The sequence below is a fragment of the Rhinatrema bivittatum genome, chromosome 2, assembly GCF_901001135.1.
Source record: "Rhinatrema bivittatum chromosome 2, aRhiBiv1.1, whole genome shotgun sequence".
In the NCBI taxonomy this organism is placed as follows: domain Eukaryota; kingdom Metazoa; phylum Chordata; class Amphibia; order Gymnophiona; family Rhinatrematidae; genus Rhinatrema; species Rhinatrema bivittatum.
The window spans coordinates 169,530,586-169,555,720 of record NC_042616.1 but is presented as its reverse complement, the minus strand read 5'-3'; the positions used below and the strand labels follow the sequence as shown (position 1 = coordinate 169,555,720).

Below are 25,135 nucleotides of genomic sequence, written 5' to 3'. Positions count from 1 at the left end.
TAAATAAATAAATATCTTTAGTTGTAAGATTAAAACTGGGTTTAGTTTCAGAAAACAACCCCTAGATCTTGATTGTTGTTGTAATGAATTTAAACAGGGGCATCTAGGCTACAGCTCATGAAGATATCTTATGGGGCTGGTAAACAATGGAAATAGACCCTTTTGTGGGGGAAGGTTTTCTGGCCCCCCTCCCCTCCCAGGCTGTAGCACCAGTGGGACAAAGCAAGAGAGCCCAGGCTCCTGGTCCTAAGAACTGTTTGTTTTTTTTTTTCTCTTTTGCATGCAGTAGGTTTGCCTTATAGAAAGGCACAGAGAAGGAGAGGCAGCCACAGGGACTCAGAGTGGCTCTTTTGCTCATGGTGCCTGCTCTTCTTCTCCCAGTCCATGTCATGGGGTTTACCTATTGCTCATCTGCCACTGTGGTGCTGCTCACTAGCGTGGGGCTTACTTCATGCCCAGTTGTTATCCCCACCATGGGTACACAGCCTATTCTTTGAGGTTCTAGAGCCATCTTTCTCTATTCCCACCCCCACTACTGGTCCCTGGCCAGTAAGGGAGGAGTAGAAAAAGTAAGAGAAGTGAAGGGAGAAGCTAGGTGATGGTGACACAGAGGTAAAGGAAGTGGGAGCTAAGGAAGAGATGGATGTGGAGAGGGTAGATAGGGACTAGAGAGATGCAGGTGGATAGAAATATGAGCTGGGTAGCTAGAAATTGATGGAAGCAGGGAGAAGGCTGGTACATGAGAAGAGATGCAAGTAGTGCGCAAAGACACAAAGGTGGAAAGTGTAGGCAGAAGGAGCAAGTGGGGGAGAGAAATACAGGGGGAACTAGGGAAAGTCAAAGGTGGAAGATATGTGAAAGATTAGAAAAAGAAAGGGTGTGATGAAGAGATGGACAAGAGCCTGGGAAGAGCAAGAAATAGAGGACTGAAATGATATGGGAGAATAGGGACCAAGAGAGAAAGATGGAGAAAAGAGGACTAACAAGCAAAGCTTAAACAAAAAGGAGAAAGAGGAAATAGGACAAACAGAAAATTGACAGGTTGGATGTGGTTCAGAAAAAGACTACTAAACTGATAGAAGGCCTCTAATGTAAACTCTACACAGAGAGACTTACAACACTCAAAATATACCCACTGGAGGAAATACAGGATAGAAGGGACATGATCAAAACATTAAAATATGTAACAGGCTTCAATATGTGACATGACATTTTCCATACAAAAGGAAATTAAAGGACAAGGTGTCATGCTAAGAAGTTCCAGAGAAGAAGATACATGGGAAAATACTTAAGAACATGCCATACTGGGTCAGACCAAGGGTCCATCAAGCCCAGCATCCTGTTTCCAACAGTGGCCAATCCAGGCCATAAGAACCTGGCAAGTACCCAAAAACTAAGTCTATTCCATGTTACCATTGCAAGTAATAGCAGTGGCTATTTTCTAAGTCAACTTAATTAATAGCAGGTAATGGACTTCTCCTCCAAGAACTTATCCAATCCTTTTTTAAACACAGCTACACTTCCTGCACTAACCACATCCTCTGGCAACAAATTCCAGAGTTTAATTGTGCGTTGAGTGAAAAAGAACTTTCTCCGATTAGTTTTAAATGTGCCACGTGCTAACTTCATGGAGTGCCCCCTACGAAAGCGTAAATAACCGATTCACATCTACCCGTTCTAGACCTCTCATGATTTTAAACACCTCTATCATATCCCCCCCTCAGCCGTCTCTTCTCCAAGCTGAAAAGTCCTAACCTCTTTAGTCTTTCCTCACAGGGGAGCTGTTCCATTCCCCTTAGCATTTTGGTAGCCCTTCTCTGTACCTTCTCCATCGCAATTATATCTTTTTTGAGATGCGGCGACCAGAATTGTACACAGTATTCAAGGTGCAGTCTCACCATGGAGTGATACAGAGGCATTATGACATTTTCTGTTCTATTCACCATTCCCTTCCTAATAATTCCTAACATTCTGTTTTCTTTTTTGACTGCTGCAGCACACTGAACCAACGATTTCAATGTGTTATCCACTATGACACCTAGGTCTCTTTCTTGGATAGTAGCACCTAAAATGGAACCTAACATTGTGTAACTATAGCATGGGTTATTTTTCCCTATATGCATCACCTTGCACTTATCCACATTAAATTTCATCTGCCATTTTGATGCCCAATTTTCCAGTCTTGCAAGGTCTTCCTGCAATTTATCACAATCTGCTTGTGATTTAATTACTCTGTACAATTTTGTATCATCTGCAAATTGATTATCTCACTCGTATTTCTTTTCAGATAATTTATAAATATATTGAAAAGTAAGGGTCCCAATACAGATCCCTAAGGCACGCCACTGCCCACTCCTTTCCACTGAGAAAATTGTCCATTTAATCCTACTCTGTTTCCTGTCTTTTAGCCAGTTTGTAATCCACAAAAGGACATCACCACCTATACCATGACTTTTTACTTTTCCTAGAAGCCTCTCATGAGGAACTTTGTCAAACGCCTTCTGAAAATCCAAGTACACTACATCTACCAGTTCACCTTTATCCACATGTTTATTAACTCCTTCAAAAAAGTGAAGCAGATTTGTGAGGCAAGACTTGCCTTGGGTAAAGCCATGCTGACTTTGTTTCATTAAACCATGTCTTTCTATATGTTCTGTGATTTTGATGTTTAGAAAACTTTCCACTATTTTTCCTGGCACTGAAGTCAGGCTAACTGGTCTGCAGTTTCCCGGATCACCCCTGGAGCCCTTTTTAAATATTGGGGTTACATTAGCTATCCTCCAGTCTTCAGGTACAACGGATGATTTTAATGATAGGTTAGAAATAGATCTGAAATTTCATTTTTTTAGTTCCTTCAGAACTCTGGGGTGTATTCCATCTGGTCCAGGTGATTTACTACTCTTCAGTTTCTCAATCAGGTCTACCACATCTTCTAGGTTCACCGTGATTTGGTTCAGTCAATCTGAATCATTACCCATGAAAACCTTCTCCGGAACGGGTATCTCCCCAACATCCTCTTTAGTAAACACCGAAGCAAAGAAATCATTTAATCTTTCCATGATGGCCTTATCTTCTCTAAGTGCCCCTTTACCCCCTCGATCATCTAAGGGTCCAACTGACTCCCTCACAGGCTTTCTGCTTCGGATATATTTTAAAAAGTTTTTACTGTGAGTCTTTGCTTCTATAGCCAACTTCTTTTCAAGTTCTCTCTAGCCTGTCTTATCAATGTTTTACATTTAACTTGCCAATGTTTATGCATTATCCTATTTTCTTCTGTTGGCTCCGTCTTCCAATTCTTCAATGAAGATCTTTTGGCTAAAATAGCTTCTTTCTCCTCCCCTTTTAACCATGCTGGTAATCCTTTTTGCCTTCTTTCCACCTTTCTTAATGTGTGGAATACATCTGGACTGTGCTTCTAGGATGGTATTTTTTAATAATGACCACACCTCTTGCACACTTTTTACTTTTGTAGCTGCTCCTTTCAGCTTTTTTCTAACTATTTTTCTCTTTTTATCAAAGTTTCCCTTTTGAAAGTTTAGCACGAGAGCCGTAGATTTGCTTACTGTCCCCCTTCCAGTCATTAATTCAAATTTGATCATATTATGATCACTATTGCCAAGCGGCCCCACCACCGTTACCTCTCTCACTAAATCCTGTGCTCCACTGAGAATTAGATCTAAAATTGCTCCCTCTCTCGTTGGTTCTTGAACCAATTGCTCCATAAAGTTATCATTTATTCCATCCAAAAGGTTCCCCAGTTCCTAACAAAACTGAATCCCTCTCCCTTGCACTATCGTCTCATCCACGCATTGAGACTCTGGAGCTCTGCCTGCCTCTGGTGACCTGCGCATGGAACAAGGAGCATTTCAGAGAATGCTACCCTGGAGGTTCTGGATTTAAGCTTTCTACCCAAGAGCCTAAATTTGGCTTCCAGAACCTCCCTCCCACATTTTCCTATGTCGTTGGTGCCCACATGTATCATGACAGCCGGCTCCTCCCCAGCACTGTCTAAAATCTTATCTAGGTGACGCGTGAGGTCTGCCACCTTCGTACCAGGTAGGCATGTTACCAGGCGATCCTCACGCCCACCAGCCACCCAGCTGTCTACATTCCTAATAATCGAATCACCAACTATGACTTCTTTACTGAGATGGTAGTAATGCCTGAAACAGCCTACCAGATTTGACAAGCAAAATTGTGACAATTTAAACATGCTTAGGACAGACAAATATGTGATAATAGCAGCTGGGGAGAGATGGGTAAAAGAAATGCAGGGAGCTTGACTGTTTACTCAGTCTTATGGGGAAAAATACAAGCCAGTGGGCAGAGTGGTGGTATGACTATCGGGCTTCTATCAAGGCTGGGGTAACCTGAACTGAACAACCTTAAAGGAAGCCTAAACATCAATTAGTATGGGGAGACCAGATTTTTAAAGATAATCACAGGTTTTGGTTGCTGTGTGGATTATTTGAAAGTGTGATGATGGAACATGGAGGAGGCCTGGCTATTGGTCTTGTGGGAATCAAAAGGAAAACATGGCCTGGCATGGTCTGCCAGGGTGGGTAGAGGTAGATGCCATTGGTGAGTTTGAACATGGTTGGGGGATAGACTGTGAGGATCAGTCATAGGGGCAAGGGCAGAGTTGGGTGGGAGCTGCTTTGGGCATAGAAATTTGTGTTTGTCTACCCAAGGTAGTACAGAACCAGAATCTCAACCAAGCAGACTAGACAGCCCAATTGGTCTTTATGTCTTCATTTACAGTTACAATGTTAGACAAGATAAAAGGCTGAATTCAAGCACAGTAGAATGGAAAAAAAAAGTAAGACTATAGAAACCGGATGATGTGACTTTTGAAAGTCTGAATTCATACATGTGTACTTTTTAAAATTTTATTTTAATTATTCTGACAGATGGCACTCTTCTGCTCCTCTAAAATTCCCAAATGCTGTTGTAGTTGTATTGAAACAGAGTAAGGGAACAGATTAAGAACAAAAGAATTTTTTTTTCCACATTTTAGATTGCCATATTGTATGCACCTATCTATAGCATTCTTTTAAATATGGAGAATTGCTTATGTGGATTTAAGCAAAATTTAACTCTGGTGGAAGATGCTGCAAGGTCCACACCCATATTTGCATAATGGTAATACTGTAAGTTACAAAAATTATTGTGAAGGATAGGAGAGCCATTCCCTATATTTATTCACATTATTTTGACGAGTTATTGTTGTCTATGTAATATTTATTTATGTTCTTATGTTCAGAAACTCTGTTTATTGTAACGCCTTAACCGCGACAGTTTTGTTCTATGGAAACCGACCTGATTTGATACTTGTATTGAGAAGGTCGGTATATAAAAATCCTAAATAAATAAATAAATCAGCATGGAGTAACATCTGGGAAGGTACTGATGTTAGATACACCTCCATATAATCACTTTACAAAAAACTTTCATTTAACAGTTTTTACTGTGCTTACTTACTTTATCCAGTACATCTTTGATTTGCATTTCCTTTTCACCTTTCTAAGAAACTCACCTCTTGTTCTCGCCCCCGCTCCCAGGAGGTTCTGGGAATTTTTGCAGGCTGGAAGGGTACCTCCTCCAAGGCATTTGCTCATTGGTAGTGGCACTGTCCCAAGATTCCAGTGCACCACTTTCACAGTGTGCCATGACCCAAACAGTCGTAACAATGGGGCAGAGTGCACTGTTTAACCTGTGGTTGGATGTGGATCCACAACCCCTTATGCTATAAGGGGATGAGCGTTTCCAAACACACGTCTAACCCCCACAAAACTAATAGCACTCATCACATTCAATGCATGGTGATAAGGCTATTAGCTATTCTCCCCAGATAATAAAAAAAAAAGGGCAGGCGTTAATTTCTATGCAGCCCAAAAATGTTTACAGAAAAACAGAAAATACTGCTTTTCTGTACATCCTCTTATTTAATATCACGGCGATATCAAGTCGGAGGAACCAAAAGGTTAAAAAAAAAAAAGTGTGCCTGCAGTCAGGTTAGGAAAAGGGATGCTCAATTAACAAGCGTCCATTTTCCTAACCTGTGGCTGTGCACAGGTTAGGAAAGGGAACAGTCCTAAAATTGAGTATCCATTTTCCTTACCTGCTGACAGCCACCTCTCCTGAGCACCCACTGCCAAGGAGGCGCACATTTGTCCCTGGCACCTCCTTGGCGCGTGACCCCTCATTTATTCAATCTCGGGCCTAGGAGAGGTGCTGGGAAAGCGAGGGCTCAACACTAAGCGCCTGTTTTCTGCACTGGCCCCAGTGTGTTTTACAAACTAGTATGCTGTGTTAGTTAGCTCATACTGCCCTTGCTGCTTGCAAATCTGTGAAGAAAACCACGAGACAGGACATTTCTCCATGGGTCAAGTTTCCCCAGTGCCCTCAGCAACAAATGGTGGGGGAGCACATATGAGTTGATCTACTAATATGACTGGCTGACCAGCCATGGTATTTTATAAAGCCATTTTACATTTGCATGTAAGATAAATATTAGCAAACAGTGCAGCTCTTCACACCATTTGAGAATTTCTTGCATGGCTTGAAAAGGAACAGAAAATAAATCATTTAAGTTCCTTCACTTCTGTATGGGACAGAGTGATCTGCATTTATCCTTACAGACCTTTACCTAAACGTTTGTGTATGCAATTGTTCATTATAGCTTTAAAGAACTCGGAAATAGATAAATAAAAACATTGGATGAGGGAGGGGCAGCCTTTAAGGTTTTTGATTTTCTTTTTTCTTACTGTGCTCAGGTTCCACTTTCCTCCCACTATAACCCAGCCAATGCAGTGACAGTCCTTGGTATGAGTACCACAAACTACAGCTCCCTGCATGTGCATCTTGAATCCCATCTATCTGTTGTGCAATGCAGCATTTGGGAGATGCAGACATCAAGATCCTTCTCTTTACTTCCCCATATGATGTCTAATCCCTGGTTGTAGTATTTACTGTCCACAACATGGCTTTGTGAGCAGCTTAAAATGCATGTAACTAGTTCTGGAGAACCATAGTGCTGTCATGCTGAGGGTCAGTCATATTTTTCACAAGTCTCTGAGCATGCTTTCTACCTCTATAGCAGATAGCAAATGTTGCTTACCTGATGTAACAGGTGTTCTCACGGGACAGCAGGATGTTAGTCCTCACAAATGGGTGACATCGAGGATGGAGCCCTGTACGGAAAACTTTTCTGTCAAAGTTTCAACAAGCTTTGACTGACACTGGCACACTGGGTGCACTGAGCATGCCCAGCCTGCAATTATCCCTGTGAGCCACAGGTGTCTCTCTCAGTCTCGTCTTATAGCTAAAAAGCGCAAGCGAAACTAAAATAAAAGTATACAGACCCAACTCCGCGGGGTGGCGGGCGGGTTTCATGAGGACTAACATCCTGCTGTCCCGTGAGAACACCTGTTACATCAGGTAAGCAACATTTGCTTTCTCACAGGACAAGCAGGATGGTAGTCCTCACAAATGGGTGAGTACCGAGCTGAGGATGCCCGGGAATGCACCAGATACACCGCAGATGCGCAAAGGCGTAACGACTGAGGTGGAAATGGGAACGGAGGGCATCCGCAACACCATAATGGGTTCGTGGAAGGATGTTGGGTAGTGAATTGAAAAAAGTAAGAGTAGGCGGACTGGCCAAACATGGAGCATGCCGGCTAGTCAAATGTAAGCAATAATAGGCTGCGAAGGTATGGAGAGGACTCCAGGCTGCAACCTGATAAAAAAGTACAAGCAGCAGTAACCAAAGGGAAGCTGTTAAGGCTAAGACGGACACAACAGTATGTGGATACCCACAGTGTTGTAGTGAAATGTCTGCTTGTTGGTAGGAAAGGAAATATAGACCACTTAATCAGAAGGATTAGGTCTGTGTGGCCACTGGAAGTAGCAGCTTGACCCTTGCATGAAGGAAAGAGTCAAGTGGAATTCACATGGAATGCAGTGCAATGTAGATAGAATGTAAGCGCAGCATTACTGTCCAGGAATGTGGAAAACCCACTCTCTCCCTAGGGCGAGAGAGAGAGGTTAGGAAAATTAATAGAGTATTTCCTGAGGAAAGGAGATACAACATCTACCTGAAAAGGATAGAAAGTTGAATGCGTAGAACTACTCAGTGGCAGAGGAACGGAGTCAGGTGAGTATGGAAAGAGCTGCATAACTCACGGACCCTGCTGGCAGGAATGACATTAAGAGGGAAAGAAGTTCCCTTGCCAAACTGTGGAAGAGAGGAATGGAAAGGCTCAAACGTAGAATGTATGAGACTTATAAGGAGAATATATATGTTCATTCCGTGATTAGAGAAATAGAGGCGGCTTGATCAGTGGATAATCCATGGTAAGCCGACTCAGAGAGGATTACCGAAAACGGGAACCCAACTCCCAAAACGATACACCTCCTAAGAGAAAGGTGTATCTATGTGGAGGATGTCTGGAGAACAGAATCCGAGGGAGTAAGAAAAAATGGTGGAAAAGTAAAAGGGGTAATACCTCTTTTTTTTTTTTTTTTTTTTTTAAGCGTCAGGAGGTAAAGCCTGCCATATTAAACGGCAAGATTTATGTTTAGAAGGTTATGTGACGCTACCAGAACCTAAGAACATCAGTAAGTCTATGATTTGGGACTGACTGGTGAGGGAATAAAAGGTTACTGATATGATGGATTGAGAAGTATGGGAAGCATACTGATCTCAGTCAGGGAGTGGGGAAAAAAATACTGAACCCCATCCCAGTTCAACATTAGAAGAATGCTGGCTACGAGAGGCAGCAGAAGAGATATATTGAAGAGGCCTTTGATGGAAGAAAAGGCATCTAAGGGAACGCATAGGAAACATGTGCAGGGAGCAGAACCTGTGCATCGTATGGAATGATGCAGACGCCGAGGAAAGTTTAGTTAAACTCAGCGTTAAAAGATTTGCCCTGTACACATGTAATTGAGACCATTCGAGAGGATAGAACCTACGTGGAGAAGGTCTGATAGAGCGTTCATTAAATCTCTTAGATATGTGGCCCAAGGTCGCATGAAGTGAACAAGGGCCAAGGGTAGAGCTGCGCAGCTGTCTAGCAGAGCAGCTAAGAGGTAATGCGTGCTTATGAGTTGGAAAGCACATTGTCCCTATGCTGTCTGTCTGTATGCACAAAGAATTGTTGCAAAAGCAGTATTGGAAGGCATAAGGGCATAACTCATGGGTGCAACGTCCAGGAAGTTTATGAGAAACTATGCTGGAGTGCAATAGATGCATAATGGGTTGAAAGCTTTCAGGAGAAACTTTATAACCCTAAGGAATTGCGAGCATGAGTCGAAGGAGACTAGGTCCTAGTTCGAACTGGGATAAGAATCAGGGACGAAAGCAATGAAACCACTTAGGTCCATTGAGTATAGAATGTCACTGAATATAACCCATAGCAGTTTTGAATTATGAGAAAAATGCATAGTGGGAAGAAACCCCATAGCCCAACCATGAAAAGTTGAAAGGCTGAGGTTATGGAAAATATGCGCAGGGACATATAACAATGTATCAGAATGTCTGTGCGCATGCTGGACAAGAGGGTCTTAAGACTGTGGTGTCCAGAAGTGTTACAGAAGGGATTTATGGCAGTGACAGTAATCCCAGTTAGTAAATGTATAGTGAGTCCTGAAAAAAGTGAGAGCTCCTTGCATGTACTGAAAGTGGTTAGCAGTAGTCTATGCAAGGAAAGTGAATGATGTTACACTCCGCAGAGAAAACAGCATTCACCAACAGTGATGCAAGAGACAGTTCACTTACCGAAGCTGGTGCCAGCGGCAGAGCTTGGGGTTGTAATGTTGACTCACCATAAAGCACATAGAAACATTAAAATAATGTACTTACTGCAGTATGGAGTGATGGTAACCAAAGATACCATTGTACCTGTGACGTCTAAAGAAAGTTGGATTTTCTTAGGTCCAGGATGTGCGGAGAGTAACTATTTTCTGTTAAAAGAAAGAATAGTGCAATTAAAACTCCCCAACCCCCTCCCTTCTCCCCTCTGCACTTCGTAGCGCCTGGGGGAGTGTACCGGGACTTTGGTACAAGGTGGGGTGGCCGCTCTGATATCTGACCAGATGGGAGACCAGGAGGTGTCCCAATGGAGGATATCATGTAGGCTCCTGCAGGTGTGTGAGCGTAAGTGGTACCCGCATTTCTGTATGCTGTACAAGGAGACACTGAGACCTGTGGCCAGGCCTCAAGGTGGACTTGTACATGGGGCAATGGTTGCTGAATCTCATGTTTAGCAGATCAGCCAATGCAGCTGGACCTTGGTTGGGAGGGAACCAAGAGTCAGAGCATTGGTCGGCACAGGGACTTGTTACTGACAAGAGAAGAAGCCCTGCTGCAATCCCAAGAAGATAGAGGGGTTCTCCTGATATTGTGGCTAACATAGCTAACATAGCGATATGGACACTAATACAGTTCTAAAAGGCACATGACCCAGAACTTTTCGAACCACGGTCCGAATGGGAGAACACAACTCTATGGGAATGCCGCCGAAGCGGGTACTTACCATCCGACGTGGATCGCCGCAAGACGAGCCGGTGAAGATTGTTGACTCCGACGGTCTCCGGAGTCCTCGAGGGTAAGGCCGGGGACGTAAACGTCCATCTCGCTCTGAAACCCGGTATGGTGGCACAGGTACAGAGGAGACAGGCCAGGCGTGAGTGGCGTTTAGACTGCTAAGTGTAACAGATGGCCATAGTCCCACACCACTTGACGGTGGGGGCACGCCAGGAACAGAGGAGCCCTAACGGAACTCATGTTCCCTTCCCTCGTCCACAGCGGCTCGATGTGTCGTGACGCCAATGCAGAAGCCGTCGGACCTGGATCCGGAAGTTCTGGATCACCAAGGACTGCCAAAACTGTAGGAACAGTGCTGATGGCAGTGGTGATGTCGCTCTGCCCGAGCGTTGTCCAGCCTGGAGAAGGATGGCACCGATGTGCTGGATGGCGTCAGCGGCGGACGATCACGATGTCGGCGATGATGGGTGCCACGGTGCTCGGCCCGGTCTTTCCCCAGCGCCGAGATGGAAGCCCTCGTCGTCCTGGAAGGCGATCGATGACGAACTGTCAGCACGCCTGCTCTGCTCCTGACACAATGGAGTGTCTTAAGCTAATACGGGGCTTAAAAAAGAACCCAAAGCGTGGAGCAATGTGAGGAGGCGAGGGTATTATGTGGCGGTGCTATGTCGGTATTGACGATATTGAAGGCAACCTAAGGGGCTTCGAGGATATCATCAAAATGGGTATGAAAAATCGTCGATGACTGGCCAGGAGAATGATGACAGTGACGAGCACTGACAGCACTGGCATAGGTATCTTTGAAACGATGTGGAATCGAATAATCGAAAAACATTGCCGTTATTGAAAAAGATACCGGCATCGACTGAGTCGAAGTCGAATCAATAGGGCGTCAAGGACACCGAAGGAAAACGGAGGTGTCGAGGGCATCGATGCATGGAGGCGGGCATTTATGCCGTTTGTGGCATGGCCACGGGCATCAACTATAGGGCCACAGACGTTGACGGTATCGATTTGGACAGACTCAGATTTCCAAGTGTACATGGCATCGGTGCCCCAGACACGTGTGTCGGTGGCATCGATATGGACACGTATGGAATCGATGGCATGGATCTCCCAGTCGATGAATTCCATCCCGGCATCAACGCCAGTCCTGGAATCGGCATGGGCATCGATGCCAGCCATAAGGCTGGCATTGGCATCAACGCCCATCCACGGAATCGAGCCGGCATGGATACCCACTGATGGGACCCACCTGGGCATCGAATTTCACCGATGGGAGCAGCCTGGCATCGACTGCCCTCGATGGATGCATTCTAACATAGATGCCCATGGATGAAACACCTGGGCATCGGTGTCCATCGATGCAAAAGGACCTGGCACCGATGCCACCGACGGACAAGCCATCCGGCACCGATGCCATCGATGGACAAGCCATCCGGCACCGATGTCCATCGATGGACAAGCCATCCGGCACCGATGTCCATCGATGGGGACCATCCGGCATCGATGCCCACCGACGAAATCGATGTGGCACAGATGCCCACCGACGGAAAAGGGGCCGGACATCGGTGGGAGGGATTGGGGCATCGATGGCATCCCCAAAAAGGGGGTGGCATCGATGAAGTGACCCTGGGATCGTTAAAAAGTGTCTCGGGCAACGGTGGCGGCGACCCGAGTATGCATGGCAGTGACTAACAGCGTGTGCGTCAATGGCATGCATCCGGGTAGGGACGGCACCGAGGAAGCCCAAGGGAAAAAAAACAGTGCGTAGGAGGAAAAAAGCCTGGTAGCACTGAAAAGCAAAAAACATGGATAAAGGCATCAGGGCACCGTGGGGGGAGGGGCGCTGATGACATATAAAAGCCCAGGGCGGTTTAGGAGGGTACCCGTGTAGTGATAGGTATCGACTGCGTGAGGGTACCAGGGAACGAAGGACTTGAAGCTACAGAGGTCCTAAAGTTAAGGAAAAAATCCCTACCCCACTAGCATAAGCAAGCAGAGTGTCACAGAGACACTCGCAAGCTGTTTAAAGTTAACTGAAAAATGGGGGAAGGGAAGGCTTCAGTCAGTTGACAGCCTTAAGATAGTGACAGGAACCGACCGAAAAATAAGAATTAGTACTCACAGAGCGTCGTAAAAACGTACGCGGAGGGAGACCTGTGCAGGGAAAAGTGTTTTTTGAAGTGAAAAGTTAAGTGTTTCCATGAGGTAATTAGTTAAAAAATCCTCACAGAGCTCCAACCGCTATGCTTACTGCAGAGCGGAAAAAAGAAGACTGAGGGAGACACCTGTGGCTCACAGGGATAATTGCAGGCTGGGCATGCTCAGTGCACCCAGTGTGCCAGTGTCAGTCAAAGCTTGTTGAAACTTTGACAGAAAAGTTTTCCGTACAGGGCTCCATCCTCGATGTCACCCATTTGTGAGGACTACCATCCTGCTTGTCCTGTGAGAACTATGTTTATCATTAGCATATAATTTACATACACTACAGAATGACACATCCATTCCAACCTAATTCCTGTTATTTTTCCCAGTTCTAAGTAGAATCAGCTCCAGGCAGAAACACTCATGCCAACTACTTTTCTTGCTGATAGCAGCCTTTTTTCTTCTGGCTGGGGTCGAAGCAAGACCATATAGGTAACATTTCTTAAAATAGGTGCTCTCCCCTATATTCCCTCATTCTGTGTCTGAGGGAACACAGTGTGCAGCTCCCACTTGAATCCATACAGTTTTGCTCTAAGATAGTGTGGGCTAAAGGAAATTCTAGCTGTCTTGCACTGCTGCTGTGAGCTGTATGTTCTTGACTGGATCAGGCCTGAGAGATGAAACTCAAAAGAATTAGCTATCTCATATGACATTCTTTAGCACCATTTGAACCTTCATAAGTTTTGTTTTTTGTGGCAGTATTTTGCTTTTATTTGCTGTTTGAATTCCATATTCATATACTTGATTACCAAACACTACAAAGGTACACAAAGATGCAAAAGAAAAAAAAAAAAGATATAAAACAATCTTTCATCGGCCTGTTAGGAACTGCTGAGAAATTCATGGGCTTGACTAAACTTGGAGATGAGCATATCATCCTCTCTAAGGTGCCTTAAAATTATGGAAGCCCTGGCCTGCAGTATGCAACAGGAATAGTTGAGCCTTATGCAATACAACATTCTCTGCTACATATTTATAAACAGATCAGGACCATACACTATTGAGACAGAAGTTGGACAGTTTCATAGTGTACTGATGTTTATATACTACATATAGTGCACTTCTAGGAATAAATTAAGAATGCATGGGCCCCTCTATTCCCCACTATCCTGTATGGCATGCCCCCTTCCCCCAAGCTTGAGCCCTGGGCAACCATCCCTTCTGTGCCTTTAATCTGTTACAGTATACTCTCTTTAAATTCATGAGGGGATCCTATCTGCTAGTTACGTTCCTGATGAACTTACGCCATAAAGAAAATAGATGGCGAAAACCCCCCAACTCAACTACCCTTTCAGCATACAAGGGTTTCTTACATCGCTATAGGACCTGCATACTACAAAAAAAAAAAAGGAATATTACGCCAACAAAATACACCACTACCAGTATGACGCCCAGGCCCTATTTGCTTACGTAACACAAATAACTAAATCAACCCCGCCACCTATTCCAGATGAACAAGCTCTATCCAAGGCTAATGAACTCGCCTCATTTTTTCAACTGAAGATCCTAAATACTCTCGCCCTCCTTCCTCCTAATACAACACCTCTCAAATCAGATGAGAATTTCAATTTGTTCGCTAAACCTAAGTTGGACAGCTTCGAATTAATCTCCACCAAAGAGATTGAATCCATTCTAAAAAGACAGAAACCATCTAGTCATCCGGCTGATAATATCCCATCAAGACTCCTGCTGCTTATTCCAGACACAATCTCAGGACCTCTAACAAATATTATTAACAGCCTTCTAACTCAAGGAAGCTACCCAGACAGCCTAAAAACTGCTTCTCTTAAGCCCCTCCTCAAGAAACACAATCTAGACCCTAATGTACTAGCCAACTTTAGACCCATCTCCAATCTACCATTCGTTGCCAAACTTAGAGAAACTGGTAAACACCCAGCTTTCAGAATATCTAGAGGACCATAAGATCCTATACCCCTCGCAATATGGCTTCCGGAAATCACGCAACACGGAGACCCTCCTCATTTCGCTTACAGACCATATTATAATGGGATTAGACAAAGGACATTCCTTCTTATTAGTTCTGTTAGACATTTCGGCGGCATTTGACACAGTCAACCACACCATCCTCCTGGATCGCCTTGAGGATATCGGCATCTCCGGATCAGCCCACAACTGGTTCAGGTCCTTTCTCAGCAATAGGACTTTTAAAGTCAAAATCAATAACAAGGAGTCACCTCTAACAAAATCTTCCCTTGGCGTACCACAAGGATCCTCCTTATCTCCAACCCTCTTTAATATATATCTCCTCCCCCTCTGCCAACTACTGACAGACCTCAACCTAATTCACTATCTGTACGCAGATGATGTACAGATTCTAATCCCAATAACAGAATCCATCTCAAAAGCTCTCACCTACTGGAATAACTGTCTTCTATCCATTACTAATCTACTCAACAGCTTAAACTTGGTCCTCAATGCCTCAAAGACGGAACTTCTCTTCATCTCTTCAAATGAAAACAATCTTCCTCCACCTTCACTGCACAATGCTCACATCACCTGTACGCACGTTAGAGACCTTGGGGTAATAATAGACAATCGTCTAAACCTTAAAAAAATGGTCAACACAACCACCAAAGACAGTTTCTTCAGACTACAGGTTTTGAAACGACTGAGACCACTCTTATTTTTCCAAGACTTCAGGACAGTCCTCCAGGCTCTTCTGTTCGCCAAAATAGATTACTGCAGTGCCCTCTTTCTAGGCCTCCCTAAATCTACCACCAAACCACTGCAGATGTTACAAAATGCGGCAGCGAGACTGCTGACCAACACCAGCCGCGGTGAACACATCTCCCCCGTCCTCAGAAACCTACATTGGTTACCAGTAAATTTCAGAATCCTGTACAAATCTATTACCCTAATACACAAAACCATCTATCAGCAACTCCAACTCGACCTGGATATCCCTTTCAAACTCCACTCCTCTAACAGACCAACGAGAGATATCCACAAAGGCACTCTGAAATTTCCCCCTACTAAGCCACTCGCCGCTCTACGACCAAAGACAGAGCTTTTTCAATTGCAGGCCCAGCTATCTGGAACAATATCCCAGCAAATCTCAGATTGGAACCCTGCCTCTTAACCTTCAGAAAAAGACTAAAGACGTGGCTCTTTCACCAAGCCTTCCCAGATCCACCGGATAATCACTAGTTTGAGCCTCACTTCTTACAAGGACTTTGACACACTTCCTCCTGAACAATGGACACTGGCATTTCCTGGTTAAAGCATATGCTCTAACCCGTTAAATTATTCGTATCATGTTATATTTATTCTACCTGCCTCTATCTTCCTTCCAGCTTGTCTTTAAGCCTCCAAGTTTTCCATACGTTGTTGATTGTAACTTTGACTTATTCCTTTTCCTTTGTTATCTATTATTTACCAGAATTGTTACCTCAGTTTTACCCTTTGTTAAAATGTAAACCGATCCGATATGGTTATCTACTATGAAGGTCGGTATAAAAACCTGCTAAATAAATAAATAAATAAATAAATGAAAGGATAACAATGAAGAGAAAAGAAATACAGAATGTTGGCTGACACGAGAGAAGGTAGAATATAGCATGCTATAAATGTATTTACACTATTAAAGGATCATTTCTGGAGTTAAGCTTAGAATATATGTTCCAGTGAATGGATACCTTGGCTCAAGAGACTTGTTTGCCTCAAAGTCACACAAGTTGCTCTGTACACAACAAAAAACAACCCTGTGCCTATATTCTTTATTTTATCTTCTTGAAAATACAAAAAGGAAAAGTTAAGAAGCACAAGAGATGAGACAGAAAATAGAAAAAGTTTTAATCAAACTCCCATTGAAAGAATGCATTCAACTGGTACTTAATTTTGCATCAAACTTTTAATTAAAAAGAAATTACAAGAGAGATTCAATTCAAATATTATTGGAGGTAAAGTAGCTCTGATAATAGCCTCTTCAGGAAGAACAAACTTTTAAATCAAAAGCTATAAAACTAATTTCTAGAGGACTTCAACTATATAATATAAACATTTCTGAAATCTGAAATGGTTACTTAAAAGATTCAACAGTGGACATAAATCCTAGTCCATTTCAACGTAAATAATTGAATCTGATGATGCCAGTTTTTTAAAAATAATTTTGTGATTTGAAATCTGAAACTGATTTTCCATCTGTAAAATTCAAAATGCAGTATTCCTTGATTTTTAGATTTGTTCGCAGTTGAAGGAAATCAAATACTGAAGGAGACCAAAAAAAGCAAGGCCTTAGAATCTAGGAAAGAAGTTGCACAGAAATAAATTGGTATGTAATCCCAGCTCAAATTTAGTCGTTCATATTGAAATGTACAAATACAATTTCAACAGAAGTGGGAATAAGTGTCTCTCCCCTAGATAAAACATACACGTAACATTTTCTAATGCACCCAACTAAAGCCCACATTTATTTCCTATGACCCCTCTCTGATGCTGACAGGAAATGATACACAGAGATACAACTGTATTTATAGCTATCATGGGGCAGTTTACAGAGTGATTTTCTGTGTCTTTCTTTATTCTTTGCTGCTCCTTCCAGCTTTTTGCTGCTCCTTCCAGCTTTTTATTTTCATGAACATATATGGGCATTAACATTTTACCTGTCTCATTTAATCCCAGCAAATTTGTGTAAGCAGTCCACTGAGCACCCAGTTTCTGTACTCTTGTCACTTTAGCACTCAACACAGGCAGCATGAGGCATCAAAAGACCATTTTTTGAAATGGCCGTTATTTTGATAGGTAGGCACGATGAAAATATCTTAAATACCACCTCACCTGTGACTCAAATGAATCACTTCTTTTGAGCGGTAGAATCTATCTAAAATAATAGCACTTCATCCATATCCCTGCAGCACACGTGGCCAGTGTCACACTGAAGGATGAGACTTCTATGAATCAGATCTCTACCATCATGGCTAAATGAATTGTGACATGTTCAGGATAATGAATTGGTCTAAAGAAATCAAAATCCAGAATGTAATGAGACAATGAAAATTGTTTATGTAATAAATGTTTAATCAGAGAACCTTTACATTGTATTGACAGCATTCATCTGGCCAAACAGCTACACACTTTTCTGAATCCTACCTTATAGTGGGAATGTATCAAGTATACACTGTGAAAGTGTAAACATTTCAAGATTAAAGCGATTTTCTTTCATTAGAAAATGTTATTGGTTACAAAATAGGTCTGCCAAACTAATTCTGAATTGTAAAGTTCTTTGTTTCTTCCCAGATACGTACTCAGAAAATTCAAGTTTTTGTGTAGTCATGTTCAGAATAGGGTAGCACAGAAAAAGTGAACAAATTGCACAATATGAAAGCAAATTAATCACAGTCAGAAACCACAGAACTCAGCATCATCACATAGGGCACTCTTACATAGGTCAGCTCTGCAATTCGCACTGCAACACAATGCTCACATCTCTTGGGATGTCCTAGTTAGTTCAAAAATCATAATGCAATCAAGGAAAACTACCTGCACCAAACATCTAAATTTAAGACCGTTCTGAGATCCTACAGGTAACTGTAGTAGCTTCAATTCTATGAACAAATGAATGCAAATTTTTTTTTGAAAAGGACAATTACAAAGGGAAGGGGAGGACAGGGAGATCACAGCAATATTTTTAAGAATGGGGAACCTACAGCTACGGTCAGTAAAATTTAAAGGCACAATAAACAACACAATCAGAATATTTTAGGATCTCTTTTATACTTTCAACTAATATGCACCACCAAGACGGTAAAATTCTAAAAAAAGGGCTTGAGTACTATGTTAAGAAATATTTCCTACTCACCTATAACTTTCTCAGTGTGATATTTTCCTGAATAGAGACTGAAATCCTGACGTGAAATTGTAATACCAACCATCTAGATTTCTATCAAATCTAAAAACATGTTGTGCATCCAACATTTTTGTAATGCGCCTTGTTTGATTAAATGTAAGTAAAGCAGCCATTCAGACAATTTATTCATCATTATATACTGTTTTATATTTTATTGAGCACTAATTGTAGTTCTGATACCTTAAACAAATCTATGATCAATTACTTTCTTCACAGTAGCAGGACTGAAATAACTTGAAAGCTAACTTGTTCACACTAAAACAGTAATCACGCAACCAGTCCTTATTGTGCAATTTTACAAATGTGCTACCAATGCAAAAACACCGACTCAACACTGTCATAATATTTGCTGTACAGGCAAGGCCATGGGTGGTTTTATGGAGGTTTGAACATTTTATAGCATAGTTACTCCAGAAGGGAGACATTCAAATCCAAACCAGTTACTATTTAAACGTGGCAGCTAATCATTTGGGTTAGGCAAAGGCACGGTAACACATTGTGCAGGACATTTAAATTCTCACCAAGCTGTCATTGAACCTGCTCGTATTAGCCAGGGGTCAATTATAAACCATATGATTTTCACCTTCAGTTTTAACAAAGGTACCATTAAAAGGACTAGCACTAAGTGCTTAGACTGCATTTTTAAAAACATGGAAACAAAGAACTAGGATTGCACTTTGATTAAAGTGCCTCTTAAAATTCGGTGCACCTGTTGCTACTCAACTGTATTTTAATATTAAAAACTGTTTTTAACAGCAGCATTAGATGTAATTAACTTAAGGTATAGGCTACATTTAATTAAATACAGTTACCATGGCTATACAAGCCACCAAGAAAGAATGCTACTAAGTGGCATTTTCTACTGCAGAGAATCATCTGATCGCTTTGTAGCAATGCAGAACACTGTGCATTTTTAGTCCTGTTAATTTACTTTAGTTATTTAAAGTTTGGCACACTTGGACTGCAGATAGAAATGAAAAATAAGTGTGATTTTTGAAGAAATGTCAAATGTTCCTTGGCTGCACAAGCAACAGTACCAAGAAGCATGGAACAACTAAGTCCATGTTTAAAAGATGGTGCAGACAAAAAAAGTGATGAAAATGCAAAATGTAAATAATGGAGTGCTAGGGCTGGCCCAGTGGCAATGTTGTGCACTGCCATATGGAAAGTCTCTGGTTCGATCCCCATTGGGTCTTCTGCTCCCTAGGTCAGCTAGGGCATGGGGAAGTCACGGATTTTGCTCAAGGGTGACATCTAGAGGTTATTTTCAGAGCCCATGATTACAGGATTCTGAAGAAGCCCTGGTGCCTGGCCAAGGATGATCACTGTAATAACTCAACTATGTGTGTTGGTGGGTTATAAAATAGAGGAAAAATCTCTGGGTATTTGTGAAGGAAGTTTCATGACACCAGGATCCTAGTTCTGATTCCAAATAAGCTGGAGGCCTAAAGGAGTAAGAGGAAACTATGGGGTAAAAAAAAAAAAAAAAAAAGGAGTGCTAAACATAGTTACGTTGCTGGTTTGCCAAATAAGAAGGTCTAAAAAATAGTCCAGAAAACTATTTTATTGAAGATAAACCATCAAAAAAGATAATAAAAGAAGCCAGTTATTGGGACTTTCAAGATAGGCATCTCCAAGGCGTCACAAGGATGGCATCTCCTAAGGAATGTAGAATAAAACCTACTTATTCTCTTGCTTCTGAATATAAAGGCAAACATTATCCAACTAAATGCAAAGGATACTCCTTAAAAATTAGTATAGAGGACTGAAATTCAGAAGAGCCTCTATGTATTTAATCCTCACATTGTCAGTGGTTTGTAAACTGTGCTGGAACCATATGGAACAAAATCTCCATAACCCTTCCTCCACACACTGTACCATCTGTAAATTTCCAGCCACTTAGGATCCAAATTGTTCTCTGTTCATACCAAATGTACCTGTTCAGTCCATTCACTTGCAGTCTGAGGTGTCTGACTCGAGACATCTTCCGAATTGTTCACACGGCTAGTTGCTTCACTTATATAGTCACCACTCTGTGGCACCGTGTCAGCAGGAACATTTCCTTCACAAGTACTTTCTTCTGCTTGTGTTCCTCTGCCTTCGTTTATGAGTGCATCCTGAAAAAGTGCATGCTCCTCCTGGAGACCCTGTGCTACATCTGTCAGTATTGGTTGTCCCAAATGCTCTTCAGTGCTCAGCTGCTGGGAATCCTCATCAAGGTCTGCAGCGGCTGAAGGAATTAGTGCGATACTTTGAGGGTTCATATCATGGAACCAGGCCATGATATTGCCAAGGAGGTTTTCATTGATGGTGGGGTCTTGGCTGGTAGAATCAGGGTCACTGGATACCGAATATAACCCACTTCGTGCATCACTGAAAGGGTGTGAGCAATCAGCTGAATAGGGATTACTGGCCACACCTAGTCTCATCAGACTGTCGCCAAGTTCTAAAAGTTCAGAGCTACTCAGAGCAGCTCTGCTATCTATATTTATAGGAGCTGGCTCAAGCCTTGTAGGCAAAGATGAGCCTATAGCTCCTAAAGATGCCTCATTATTAAGGAAGTCTCTAGTTTCCTCATCAATTGTCAGGCCAGATTCTTGCAAAGAAAGCTGAATAGCAAGCAGAATGTTTGGGTCATCTTCATCCAGGGAACTAAGAGCCTGAAAAAGTACATATTTAAGTTACTGCAAGGCCTGACGCATGCAAAAATAACTTCATTTGTCAAATTAAAATTAACTCTGGATTTCGGAAAAACATTTTTCCCACATTATCTTTGCTACTTGCTTTTGTTATTGCTAAGCTTATTTTTATGGGGTTCTTTCAGGATAAACGTTAATCCAATTTTAAGGCGAATAGAATTATATTAAAATACTTGCTAATAAGATATTTTATGTGTTTAGAAAAAAAAAATGCATTTCCTAAGAATTATGTTCCTTTCCTGATAGTACCCCAGTCCTTAAGATGCCTAAAAAAACTCCACAGCTGGTTGGAAGCAGCAGAGAACAACTTTTGATGGCAAGGTTAAATAAGGAAAAATGTGTTTCACTAAAAAGTTATACTCTCCTTCAAAGGATGCAAGCTCTATGTTAGAATGCCTTACATCCACAGATGAGCAATTTAACCTTTCAGCAGGCGAGGTCGATCTTCAAAGCAGATTATATTCAGGAGTTTGTGAAAGTACGCACATTATATTGTGTGTTTGATTTATATGTAAATGAGTCAAGCAGGAAAATAAAGTGCATACTTTTATCTCAAGACATTATCGTAAAATCTTTTGCAAAGCTGTAATTTAAATTTGTGTTCCCAGCTACTAAGCTGCTTTGCATAATTATGCATCATAGTCAACATTGATTTTGCGTAGATTCAAAAAACAAGAAAAGTTTGTGGGCTAAAATTGAGGAAGTAAAATTACGCTCATTAAAATGACAAATTGGTAGCCCATTTAATATGTGCTAATTGCAATTTCAATGCATAAACTCGCCTTGCGAGTTTAGATGCAGCTTAGTATATCGGCCTCAAAGGCTGAAATTAATTTTTTAGATTTAGCCCATGCCTGTTTCATTGGTAGCTCAAGGTGAGTTACTTTCATGTACTGTAGGAATACCACTTTACTATAATAAGCTTGTTTTGAATTTTCCATGAAAAAAATTCAATTTTGGATATGAAAAAGTAAAATAAATATGAAACAGGAAATAAAGCAAAGCTGAGGTAATGGAATGGAGAGGCGGCTGTACAGGAAAGATACCTGAAGAGAATCCTGGTTTTCAGAGCGACTGACAGGGGTATAATCATGAAGTGAAGAGCTGTGCAGAATGTTCATAGAAGCTGAACTCACCATGGAGGTACCGTGTCGTCTACTCCCACCACCTTCTTGGGTATCTGTAAAAGTAATTTATGCAAAGCAAATTTCAGAAACTGCTGCAACATCTATTCTTTTTGCCAACTGGCCTTTCACTTTCTAAGCCTTGTTCAGCTCTTCATTTAATTGTATTAATTTGTTTCTACCTAGGAATATAGGATGCAAAGCCTTTCTTGATGCTAGCTTCAGTTCTAATCCATGGTTAAACAGCGTGTGGTACTCTAAAGAGGCATTTAAAGGTGACATACTGTGATTTAACAGGCTCTTTATAAGGTAGTTTTCTATAGTTGGCTAAAAATCAGCTAAAATTGGCTAAAAATGAATGTTTTAAGATGGACAGTATTTAGCAACTAAGAGTTCCATCTGCCAGAGGCAAAGCAGGCCCAGGTTAACAGTACTGCATATCTACTTCCTCGTTCCATTATGTATTGACAACATTGGAGGGACAGAAGTTGAAACATGACACTGGAAGCCATGACTGACTGAGACAGCCAGTCAGACCCTGCACAGCTTTCCACAGCCAGTGCACACTTGTTTTCTTAAAAATTAATTTTTAGCTGATATCAGTTCATACTGGACTGCAGCACATTGGACCAGCTATCACACAGAACGTTGATCCTCCGGTGTTCTTTCTTATATATAGTGGCTAGCCCTAACATTTTTTTTTTTTGGCAACTGTTCAAAAGTGGCAAAATTCATTTCATTGCAATGTTTGTTGTTCTGGGTGGATTTTGTTCTGTAATGTCATTATGAGTTAAAAGTCTTAGTTTATGGAACACCGCCTAAGTTGACGTGAGTATGTGCCATAGTTGATGTGTCATATGTGCCATAGTAAGTCACGCAGCATAAAGTAAATGGTTTATCAGTTTCTTGGAACCAGCCATGTATTATCTGTCACTCCACAGTCCCAGAAGACAAGTAGAAGGGACCCAGTGACATCTTCTGTCTGTAGAAACTTGAAATGTTGTCTAAAACTTGAGTCCAAACATGTATGTCAATACATTCCCACCAGATATGAATGCAACTTCCAACTTCCCCATAACTCCACCAATACAATGAAACTATATTGTGGAATTTAGAAAAGAAAAGGGGGAGGGAGGAGAGTACCATTTAAACAATTTCTTGACTTTTACAGCACAAAGCAGCTTTCCTAGAAGGCCTCCAGATGCCTTTCCATTCCACTGCACTATATGAACTTGGAGATCAGAATTCCACTATCTTAAGTTACGTGGTGAGATATCTTCCTCCCCAGAAGATCCCTAATACAAACATAATTTAGATATAAAATGACTTCCTCCATCCTCAACACAAACTCCTCCAGATCTTTACATTCCTCTACTGTCTCACCCGTCTTTGACAATTTAGATATGTTCCACCTCAACTGAAAAAATAAAAAATGTGTATGTCTCGGAATCTGAAACTACCTGTAGGTCTCCAAATGACCTAAAATGTTGATTCTGGAAGAGTTGTCCCAAGAATCTCAATCTCACTTTATTCCAACTTGCAACATCAGGTGAAAAGGTTAATAGTGAGACTTGAGGATTGTTAATAGATGTCTGCAATATGTCTATCCATTTTGGTTATAACTATATTCCAGATTTTCAGAGTATGGGCTAATATGGAATTAACCCTATACATTAATCTAATAGAGTTAGAAGATAGAGACATCTATAATAATGATGGTAGAGTCAAGTCCATACTCAACCATGTACGCAGGCAAGCCAATCCTGCTGCCCCCAGTAGTACATTTGAAAATCAGATCACTCCTCCAAATACTTTAGATTTAGGTAACTCTGAATATATTAATGTAGGGGGTTTATTCTGCCATAAAAAGCTAGAAACATTGGATGTAATTTTGACAATGATTTACTCATGTAAATAGACTTTTGAAAACTGCAACTTTTAACATGTGCTATACCTTTGAAATTTCACTGAACTTTCAAAAGGTTTTAGGCGCATAAATGGGATTTTGAAAACTACTACAATATAAAACTCCTTTGAAAATTAATTCCATTGCTTTTCAAAGATGAAAAAAGACTGACTAGGGCACATCGCATGATAAATGCATTAACAGATATAGAAGCCGAAGAAAGATCATCATCTTGACTGTTTTTACTCTGCCCATCCAAGATATGGGGAGAGGTGTCCATTTACTTTTATCATCATAATTTTATCTAAAATAGGAATAGAATTATCCATATAAAGTCTGTATATATCCCTTGGAATCCAAATAGCCAAGTACCTGAAACCCCCTCAGCCAATTTAAAGTGATTCATACCCAATGGAAGTGAACTACATGAACATACCAACATTGCCTCTGATTTAGAATAACTAAGTATCTTGATACATGGATGTTGGTATGGAGTATATCCATAAGAGACGGGATGGATTTTTGTAAGTTAGTAATAAAAAGGCATGTATCACCTGCATATAGAGAGTTTATGACAAGTCGGCAAACTCAAAATCCTGGATTAAAAGCATTTAATGGCCTGAGCCAAAGGTTAGATGGCTAAATTAAATAAAATGGAAGACAGGAAACAGCCTTGCCTAGTCCAGATTAGAAATTATTCCACTGGATAACACCCAAGTCATTGGCTTGGAATACAGCCCTACAATTCAGGCTACATGATTATCTGGGAAACCCTATTTT

At 41.5% G+C, this 25,135-nt stretch overlaps 2 protein-coding genes across 2 annotated transcripts in view; both read right to left on the bottom strand.

Annotated features, from left to right (window-relative positions):
• The window catches only part of GATAD1 (GATA zinc finger domain containing 1), a 47,604-nt gene extending 25,120 nt beyond the window's left edge, over positions 1–22,484 (bottom strand). Inside the window, exon 1 of the mRNA XM_029588862.1 lies at positions 22,462–22,484. The gene's annotated coding sequence lies outside the window, so the exon portion shown is untranslated. The remainder of the gene's footprint in view (positions 1–22,461) is intronic.
• ANKIB1 (ankyrin repeat and IBR domain containing 1) overlaps positions 17,758–25,135 on the bottom strand; it is a 493,668-nt gene continuing 486,290 nt past the window's right edge. The window contains exons 19-20 of the mRNA XM_029588858.1: positions 22,372–22,505; positions 17,758–21,286 (exon numbers count right to left, since the gene is read on the bottom strand). Coding sequence (XP_029444718.1) covers positions 20,549–21,286; positions 22,372–22,505 — 872 coding nt within the window. The 3' untranslated portion in view covers positions 17,758–20,548. The remainder of the gene's footprint in view (positions 21,287–22,371; positions 22,506–25,135) is intronic.